Genomic DNA, 10,740 nt, shown 5'->3' on the forward strand with positions numbered 1-10,740 from the left:
CCAATATGTATTCTACATAATTCTGGTAAAAAAAAAAAATTGCAATACGCGTATATTAATTGATTTGCGCAAAAGTTATTGCGTTTACAAAATACGGAATAGATTTATGGCCTTTTTTTTTTATTTTTATTTTTTTTACTAGTAATGGTGGTGATCAGCTATTTTTAGTGGGACTGTGATATTGTGGAGAAACAAATATGACCACAAGTGACACTTTTGGGGGACCAGTGACACTAATAATAATCAATCTCATGGTGATCAAGGGGTTAAGTGTGTCCTAGGGAGGCGCTTTCTAACTGAATGGCGGACAGATGCACTGCAGGAAAGCTGGGATTGTGTTTCGCTTTCCCTCACTGACAGATCAGCAGTATGCCTTGTTTACATCGGCACACCGCTGATCCGTGTCTCCACTGAATGTTCGGTAGGTTGCGGCGGCCGCCGGATCCGCTGATTGGCTTCCACTGTGTTCACTCACAGTGGGAGCGGTGCACGCTCGCCCCCAAAACCGCGTGCACAAATCACGTGCTATAGTTTATGTATGGTGGGCAGTCCAGAAGCGGTTAAAAAGCACCACCGTAATGCCCCTTTCTAAGTCGTAAAAAACCTGGTTGATCCTGCCCGTTCCTGTGTCCCCATCTGTGTGCTGACCACAGATGATTGTGGTCAGTTTACATGCCACCATCACCCCGCTGCTCTCCTCTCTTCCCCTCCCACCCTGCTTGTCAGCTCCTGTGTAATAGCAGCTAATAGCAGCTGGCAGTAGAGTTAAATAAATATTACTGCCAGCCCCTCTCTTTTTTCAAGACATACAGTATCTCACAAAAGTGAGTACACCCCTCACCTTTTTTGTAAATATTTTATTATATCTTTTCATGTTACAACACTGAAGAAATTACACTTTGCTACAATGTATAGGAGTTTGTATACAGCTTATATAACAGTGTCAATTTGCTGTCCCCTCAAAATAACTCAACACACAGCCATTAAAGTGATTGTAAGGGATCTTTTTTATTATTTTAAAATAACAAACATATCATACTTACCTCCACTGTGCAGTGCTCTTCTGGGGTCCCTCTGCACCTCTCACGGCTCCTCCCCACATCTGATAACCTTGGAGAAGCGCTTCCCCGATGGGGTTACCTTGCGGGAGTGCTCCTGAGTCCAGCATTTGTGTCTATAGACACAGAATGCAAGACTCTGCCCCACCCTCCGACACCCACATCATTGGATTTGATTCACAGCAGCGGGAGCCAATAGTTGCGCTGCTATCAATCTATCCAATCAAGAGCTGGGACCCCGTGGAGAGAGAGAGACAGCACGTCCCCGCTGAAGAGATGAAGGGGTTAAGGTAAGTAAAATGGGAGGGCTAGGGGGCTGGTGAGTGCCAGGTGTTTTTTCACCTTAATGCATAGGATTAGGATAGGGAGGAAGGTGTAGGGGGGTAGAGGAGGGGGAAGAGAGATGGCAGACCAATGGCATTCTGCTGTGTATCACCACAAGTGAAGCAAACCTATTGAGGCATAGACCCTTAGATCATAAACGCTGAATTTCAAAGTTAGACAGAACAAAGGTAATACATTTTAAAACCTTTTTCTTTTTGTCTGACTAGGTAATGAAATGAAATTATTTAATTATTTAATTGTTATTTAGGATATATATACTCTGTTTTTTGATTTTATGTATTATATTGAGCCTGGGAATGCCCTATAGCAGGGATATGCAATTAGCGGACCTCCAGCTCTTGCAAAACTACAAGTCCCATCATACCTCTGCCTCTGTGTGTCATGCTTGTGGCTGTCAGAGTCTTGCTATACCTCATGGGACTTGTAGTTCTGCAAGAGCTGGAGGTCCGCTAATTACATATCCTTGCCCTATAGGCTCTGTTTTGTATGTTAAACTTTTGAGATTGAATAAAGATACAATTTGAAAACAAACAAAAAATAGCAGGAGCAATGATTATTACAAGGATGACGGAGTGGGAGTAGCTTTAAAAACTGTAAAAATAAAATAAGACTCCCCTTTTTTGCTACATACAGTATAATATCATTTTCTGAAAACTTTGATTTGTTTCACTAGGCCGTTAACTGACTTAAATCGTGCAGCCAGTGGCATCTGAAAAATCCAATCCCTGTCTGATTTTTCTGAGTCATGGTTTAACTTGGCATTGAAGACAGTGTCAGGGTGACAGCCTGAAAGCCTAAAAGCTTCCATATTCCTGCACTCAAAATGAAATTTTACCGTAAAAAGGAATGATGTTGTGTATTAACTCATTGCAACCAAGACACTGTAATGTAGTAAGATTAGTAAAAATGATGTGTCACTAAGTTACTGTGTATCTATATATATATATAGAGAGAGAGAGAGAGAGAGAGAGAGAGAGAGAGAGAGAGAGAGAGAGAGAGAGAGATCTATATATATCTATATCTATGTGTATATATATATATATATATTGCATGTTAATATATAATTGCATAATTAATATTGCATATTAATATAAAAAATATAATTGCATATATATATACATATACATATATATATATATATATATATATATATATATATATATATATATATATATATATTATATATATATATATATATATATATATATATCTATATATAGATAGATAGATATATAGATAAAATAGTGTACAGCTTGTATAACAGTGTACATTTGCTGTCCCCTCAAAATAACTCAACACACAGCTATTAATGTCTAAACCATTGGCAACAAAAGTGAGTACACCCTTAAGTGAAAATCCAGAAAATTCTTATTTCCATTCTAGCTCAAATTTGTACATATATGGTTGTGGTTATATACATGTACATGTGTTGACAAGCGTCCAGATACATACTTACAGATGATGAATGCAGATTTTTCTATTTTTAGTTTACGGATCTTTATGCAGTACAATACTGCTTCACTGAGCGACGTAAAAAATATACAAGCTGTGATTTTTTTGTGTTTGCCCTTAGCTTAACAAATTTAAAATGATGTATCGTACATCCATGCCATGTACACTAGGTGAACATTTCGTGACAAATACCATTCTGTGCTGCACAGCATTTATGCAAGTCATTTACGGCCATCACGTGTTCCCTAGTAGGCTGTATTTTTTTCTAATTTTCTCTCTCATACACTGAGCTTACCTAATGTAAACAATTAATGATATAACTGGCAATATTCAACTATGTTCTGCTATGATCTGTTTCTAATGTACTCAGGTCACTTTTAATCAGAGCCTTATACAGAAATACAGTAAAACCTTGGACTGAGCGTAAATTGGTTTGAGAGTGTTTTGCAAGACCAGCAAAATTTGTAACTACATTTTGATTTGATAAACAAGCGATGTTTTGATATACAAGTAGCGTCATATCGCAACTGAGTATAAAAGAGAAGAGAGGCGCCTCTAAGTGTAACAATTTGCTTACATTTAATGAAGGTGCAACATTTAACAACTCACATGGTTGATGATTAAAACAGGCATATTTAGGTATGCAGCAATCCGGGGTAAAGCTGTCCACACAGACCATCCTCCACACCGCCATCAACGTTGTCTCTTCCACGCTGCGCTCCACAAGCAGTTCAAGCCTCTCTTTCAGATCACTCTACTGCAGGGTAGTCTTCCAGGTCACCATTGCAGACCGACAGCGGTGAGAGCCAGTGGTGCGGAGGACGGTCAATGTGGACAGCTTTACTCCAGATGACTGCATACTTAGATGAGCTTCTTTTAATCATCAACCATGTGAGTTAATAAATGTTGTACCTTCATTAAATGTAACCATATTGCTACACTTAGAGCCGCCTCTCTTCTCTTTTATACTTTGTAGCTCCTGATGGATTTTGCTTCCAACCCTCTTGTGGAGGCTTACATTTGTGGATGGACATTTTATGGTTACACAATCACATTGCTATAATCCAGGGATATGCAATTAGCGGACCCTCTAACTGTTGCAAAACTACAAGTCCCATCATGCCTCTGGGTGTCATGCTTGTGGCTGTCAGAGTCTTGCTATGCCTCATGGGACTTGTAGTTCTGCAACAGCTGGAGGTCCGCTAATTGCATATCCCTGCTATAATCTTTTTATATGGACTATAAACAGAAGGACTGATGAATAAATGGTTGTGGAACTAATCATTTGAGTTTCCATTATTTCTTATGGGAATTTTTTTTTCATATAAGAGTACTTTGGATTACAAGCATGTTTCTGGAATGAAATATGCTCCCAATCCAATGTTTTACTGTATATGCTTTAAAGTGGTTGTAAACCCTTACAAACCACTTTGACCTACAGGTAAGCCTAGATTAAGGCTTACCTGTAGGTCCAAGAACCTATACGGTTTAGGACATATTTACCTGAAGACAGCGGCTCGCAGGCGCACTGGGCAAGCCGCAGATCGCGGCGATATGCTGCGAGTGTCGGCTCCCGTGCGTATGCACGGGAGTGACGTCATCGCTGCTCCGGCGAATCACAGCACCAGAGCAGCGAGACCCATTAAGAAGATGGACGCTCGGAACTACAGGGGACAGCGGTGACTTCGCTGGCTCCTGTGTCCGGTAAGTGACACATAATGGACTACTATGCGATGCATAGTAGCCCATTATGCTTTACCTTTCCAGGGAGACAAAGATGAAGTAAACTCATTAGGGTTTACTTCCTCTTTAAAGCCCCATACACACTATTAAATTTTCTGCTGATTTTTTCCTTCAGATTTACCAAAACCATATAATATGAGGTCAAACCTTAGTACTTTTAATTTGTATACACGCAGGCTCTTGCACTACATGGTTTTGGTAAATCTGAAGACAAAAATCAGCAGAAAATCTGATAGTGTGTATGGGGTTTAAGGCTACATAAATATGGCTGCACCATGCAAATCGCGTACACACTCTCAGTGCGAGCAGCTGCAGCTGTCAGATTTGTACTCTGGCCTGCGCCACTACTGTGCACATATTACCTTTCATCTGAGCGGTTACATGCAAATAGACCCTGGTGCACACTACGTCCTGGGTTGGTGTTTCTGCTGAGTTCTGACCACAGCTAATCGACCAGTTTGTATGCAGCCACAGTGCAGAGTGTTACTGCGTCTAGAGCCGGCGTTTAGCAAACGACCTGCACCCATATGACCGCATAAATGTAGTCTGGCCATACATTACACCCTATTAGATTGTAAGCTCTTCTGAGCAGAGCCCTCTTAATCCTCTTGTATTGTAACTGTATTGTCTCCTTTTATATTGTAAATTGTTGGCGCTATATAAATCGTGAAAAATAATAATTATTATTATACCATTTTCTTATTCAATTTCCTTTATGCCCTGCTACACATGACCGGTTTTCCTGTTGGAATAAATGCTGAAGGTTTTTCCGACAGAAAAATCTAGAACACGTTCTCTAAGTCCGTCTGAATTTTCTACGGAAAAAGTTGGACGGGGCATACACACGGTCGGAATATGCGATGAAAAGCTCCCTTTGACTTTTTCTGTCGGAAATTCCCACCGTGTGTACGCGGCATTAGATTTAGCTTCAACTATGTAGGGCAGCTGCTTGCCTGATTTCATACAAAACTGAAAATGTTTAGGTCTGACCTCATATTTTATGGTTTTGGTAAATCTAAAGAAAATTGTACATGGAATTTGTATAACATATGGCCAGCCATAGAGTACTAAGCTGGTTGGTATGAAGGGAGCCCATGAGAAGTGTGCTGTATACAAGCTGGCAGTAAGTGGAAATAGTTACCTCTGAGCGAAAGTGATGGGATTTCAGGATGGCATCTGCAAGGAGAAAAAAAAAAAAACACAATCAGTGCCAGTCCTTCACTTTTCACGAGGATTATCTGGCAATCCTCTTAGAAAACATGCAGTACATAAAAAGTGGCAAGGACATGCAGAAGGAAAGGGGTGAATGCTATGGTGGGGGACCCCCTCTTCTTCATTCACACACTGTCCCAACATCTGATCTTGCTCCACTTTCCTGAAGGATGGGTGGAGACACGTCTGCCGCAGTCCTGTTGGGAATCTCCTAAAATTGGATGCCAGATGAATCAGACTGCCACATGTACACAGCGTGCCCTCCTCCTTCACCTCCAATGTAATAGGACAAGACTTGCAATACAAGAATGTTTTCTCAGCATCCCCCCAACCTCCATCAGCCTATTGCACTTTGCAGCTATGGCAACTCAGCAGACATGTCTGTTTATACCCTGATCGCCCTATGAATGGGCACTTTATGGCTGAGTGACAGGGAAACACATCACATGACACACACACGCATAGAATATTTCTAAAATGGTTTCTTACATGTCCTACCTCTGCTCCTTGGTCGGTAGCTGAAGACAGTCTTCATGGGGTGCCTGCTTTTCTGGAGCTTGCCATGCCAGCAGCAGAGGAAGGAAATCGTGGCGATCGTGCCCAGCATAAGGAACAGTAACAGAAGGGCACATTGGATGCTGTAAGGTCTTAGGAAGACCAGGAAGGCAGCGGCGATCATCCTGGTGTGATGATCGGTGGAGCAGATGTCGTGTGTGACCCCAGGAGATCGGAGGGGGATCGGGGAGATCGGAGGGAGATCGGTGACTCAGCAGCTTCACTTGCGATTGACAAGATGTAAGCGATTAGATCGGCTGAGCAGTGCTGGAGTCATCCATGGAACGCCAGCTGTAGCTCATGCCATGCAGTGTAGAGAGGTGACAGGCTCGCTGTGCACAGGCCGCCTGTCATATGCCTGTCAATGCTCGGACCGTCTGTGAAAATAAAAGTTTTTCTCACTGTGTCCCCCCCAGATTACTAGAAACCTCAGCATCAGCATCAGCCCGCTATGGGCGGAGACCAGATGCTTTGCTCCTCCTTGGATGGGTGCCGGCTGACGTCACACACACCCAGCTAGTGCTGCAGAGACTGGAGGAATCATGGCCGCAGCATCCTCTGCACCCACCCGGTGCTGTCATATCCCTGGAATGGGTTACAATATGTATCTAATCTATCCAATCCATTTGTATCCAAGTGCTTGTACTACATAGTTATCGGTGGAGCTAAAGAATACTGTACAATCTGATTGTAAGGTGTGTGGTGAGCTTAGGCTGGGTTCACACTGGTGCAATTCCTGGGTGGGTTTCCCCAGTGGCATCACTATTGTGGAATGACAGAATGGAATGCCCACAGACTTTAACAGGGAGATGGAATGCCCATAGAGAATAATGGAACAAAGTGGAATGCCCATAGAGAATAATGGAAGGAAAAAAATCTATTCGTGACAGACTCTTTAGATATATAGATATATATATATATCTATATATAGAACTCTGTGGGCCGTTGGCGTCAAATTCGCGTGGCGTTCACGGCCCACAATGCACTGCGCAAATTGCAGTGCATTGCTGGCTCATGATTGGCTAAGCATGCACTGTGACCCTGCATGCTTGGCCAATCACAGCGCCGGCAGCGAGGAGAGCCATGATTGGCCACAGGCAATTATAGCTCAGGCTGTGTAGTACATGCCTCACACTATATAAGGCCACCAGCGCGGCAGCCTTGTGTAGTGTTCCGGCGTCTGCAGGAGTTAGTGGATGTTGTCTGTGTGCCTTCACCGCAGAATACACCTGTATCTACCCTTTATTGCTGTTCTCTAATTGAGCCATCTGCAGGAGTTAGTGGGTGACTGGGTGTTGTCTGTGTGCCTTCACCGCAGAATGCACATGTATCTACCCTATATTGCTGTTCTCTAATTGAGCCATCTGCAGGAGTTAGTTGGTGTTGTGTGCCACCAGAGCAGTATACACCTGTAGCTACCTATATTGCTCTTCTCTAATTGAGCCATCTGCAGGAGTTAGTGGGTGTTGTGTGCCTCCAGCACAGTATACACCTGTAGCTACCTAAATTGCTGTTCTCTAATTGAGACATCTGCAGGAGTTAGTTGTTGTGTGCCTCCAGAACAGCACAGTATACACCGGTATCTACCCTTTATTGCTGTTGTTCTCTAATACAGCCATCTGCAGGAGTTAGTGGGTGTTGTGTGCCACCAGCACAGTATACACCTATATCTACCCTTTATTGCTGGTGTTCTATAATAAAGGCATCTGCAGAAGTTAGTGGGTGTTGTGTGCCTCCAGCACAGTATACACCTATATCTACCCTTTATTGGTGGTGTTCTATAATAAAGGCATCTGCAGGAGTTAGTGGTTGTTGTGTGCCTCCAGCACAGCACAATATACACCTGTACCTACCCTTTATTGCTGTTGTTCTCTAATACAGCCATCTGCAGGAGTTAGTGGGTGTTGTGTGCCTCCAGCACAGTATACACCTGTAGCTACCCTTTATTGCTGGTATTCTATAATAAAGGCATCTGCAGGAGTTAGTGGGTGTTGTGTGCCTCCAGCACAGCACAGTATACACCTATATCTACCCTTTATTGCTGGTGTTCTATAATAAAGGCATCTGCAGGAGTTAGTGGGTGTTGTGTGCCTCCAGCACAACACAGTATACACCTATATCTACCCTTTATTGCTGTTTTTCTATAATAAAGGCATCTGCAGGAGTTAGTGGGTGTTGTGTGCCTCCAGCACAGCACAGTATAAACCTATATCTACCCTTTATTGCTGGTTTTCTATAATAAAGGCATCTGCAGGAGTTAGTGGGTGTTGTGTGCCTCCAGCACAGCACAGTATAAACCTATATCTACCCTTTGTTGCTGGTGTTCTATAATAAAGCCATCTGCAGGAGTTAGTGGGTGTTGTGTGCCTCCAGCACAGCACAGTATACACCTGTATCTACCCTTTATTGCTGGTGTTGTATAATAAAGGAATCTGCAGGAGTTAGTGGGTGTTGTGTGCCTCCAGCACAGCACAATATACACCTGTATCTACCCTTTATTGCTGGTGTTCTATAATAAAGGCATCTGCAGGAGTTAGTGGGTGTTTTGTGCCTCCAGCACAATATACACTACCCAATTGCTGGTTTTCCCATCTATCTGCAGGCCATTACAATGTCTGGAAGGCCAACAAGGAGAGGCAGACAAGCATGAGCCAATAAAAAAGGGCAAGCAGTCTAGAGACAACAGTGCTGATCGTGGACACAGTGCATTGTCATCAGCACGTGGCCATGGGACACGCTTGTCCTTATTTTCAGCGTGTTGACGTATTGCGCCGCATCATACTGAAGACTTGGTAGAGTGGACGACCAAGCCCTCTTCATCCTCTCTCACCCAGGCTCAGGGTACTAGCAAAGCAGCTGCCAACGCGTCCTCTTCCCTCGTCTCAATTTCATGAGTCACTCCTTCCCTAGACCCACCATGTCCTCCTGAGGAGTCCCCCGAACTGTTTAAGCAGTGTTGGGTACATGCTCCAGGAGGATGCCCAGCGTTTTGGAGGCTCTAATGATGATACCCAGCTAGAGGAAGGCAGTAGCGTGAGTGCAGAGAGAGGGGATGCTCAAGAAGGACAGCAATCCGGCAGTCATGTTCCACCAGCTGCAGCATGCTGCCAGGTTTGCTCCAGTGATGAAGAGGGAGGGGATGATGAGGTCACTGACTCCACGTGGGTGCCTGATAGGAGAGAGGAGGAGGAGGCACATCTCCAACGAGGCAGGATGCCCTCCGGGGGCCAGCTTAGGGGCAGCACACTGACCGAATTACACCGCAGAGCTCCGCCTGTGCAGGGCGCTACCTCTGCGTGTTATTCCGAAAGTTCTTTGATGTGGGCCTTTTTTGAGACCAGTGCATCAGATCGCTCCGCAGCTATTTGCAACATATGTCTCAAGCGTATCTCACGTAACATCAGCCGCTTGGGCACCACATGCTTGACCAGACATGTTGACCTGCCATGCAGCTCGTTGGCAAGCGTAAAAACTGAAGGGTAGTTGGGACTTTAAATGAAGCAATTATATAGTGGAGGTGAATTGTAAATAAATAATGTTTAATTGATGACATTAATCTAAAAACATACAGAGTATTTATTCATTTCATATATATATACATGGTGCGCATAAGGTATAAACATGATGAGTAGAATAGTACAATCATAGCGACGCATGATCAAAGTAAATAAATAAATAAAAAATTAATATAAATACCATGGCACACAAATGCCACGGCGACAGACCCAAGACTGGCACGTGCACCCACATGGTATATGTGGGTCTATTAGCTAGTATAAAAACAATATAATAGAGTATTAATAGTAACTGGATAGGGATCAATCCATATGGAATACAACTGTGTCATCAAGTGTAGCTCGATGCGTTTCGTGGATTTTTCCACTCGTCAGGAGCAGATGCACCAGAGAACCTGACGCGTTTCGTGGATTTTTCCACTCGTCAGGAGCAGATGCACCAGAAATTCCTATAAGGTATATAAGATATATCAATGTTTAAAATAGAATTATACATGGTGTTATATGTCAATAGACGGCTCACCAAACACACTCACCAACCCAAACAGCGCATGCAGCGCATGGTGACCGGCGCAGGGAAGGCCACGCACATGGACCCCACCGCGGGAGCTGAGGCGGCATAATGTGGAGGTGCAACATCAGGCAAAGCAGGAGATGTGTGAAGTATGGACAGGCAATTTCCATATAGCCAAAAGTGATGATATGTAATCAGTGGAGCATGAATATCTGGGAACAAAATATTATACTAAGTATGTGTATAGTTCATAACAAAAGTATATTATAAGTAAATTATTTTAATAGTAAGCCCAGTGTAGCTTCACAGACGGTAATTACCGTGATATGTAAAATACCAAAGACAA

General features: G+C 43.2%; 1 protein-coding gene across 24 annotated transcripts in view; it reads right to left on the reverse strand.

Moving 5' to 3' along the window:
* Nucleotides 1-6,667, reverse strand: part of DST (dystonin) — a 736,344-nt gene extending 729,677 nt beyond the window's left edge. For 8 of the 24 annotated variants that reach the window (XM_077487850.1, XM_077487849.1, XM_077487827.1 and 5 more), the window contains exons 1-2: nucleotides 6,300-6,666; nucleotides 5,740-5,774 (exon numbers count right to left, since the gene is read on the reverse strand). In XM_077487850.1, coding sequence (XP_077343976.1) covers nucleotides 5,740-5,774; nucleotides 6,300-6,489 — 225 coding nt within the window. In that variant the 5' untranslated portion in view covers nucleotides 6,490-6,666. Of the gene's footprint in view, nucleotides 1-5,739; nucleotides 5,775-6,299 lie in introns of all 24 variants that reach the window. The other 16 variants (XM_077487853.1, XM_077487844.1, XM_077487843.1 and 13 more) reach the window with 8 other exon arrangements.
* Between the last annotated feature and the right edge of the window lie 4,073 nt (nucleotides 6,668-10,740).

This window comes from Lithobates pipiens, unplaced genomic scaffold, assembly GCF_037356315.1.
Source record: "Lithobates pipiens isolate NorthernLeopardFrog02 unplaced genomic scaffold, aLitPip1_a1.2 Scaffold_18, whole genome shotgun sequence".
NCBI lineage: Eukaryota > Metazoa > Chordata > Amphibia > Anura > Ranidae > Lithobates > Lithobates pipiens.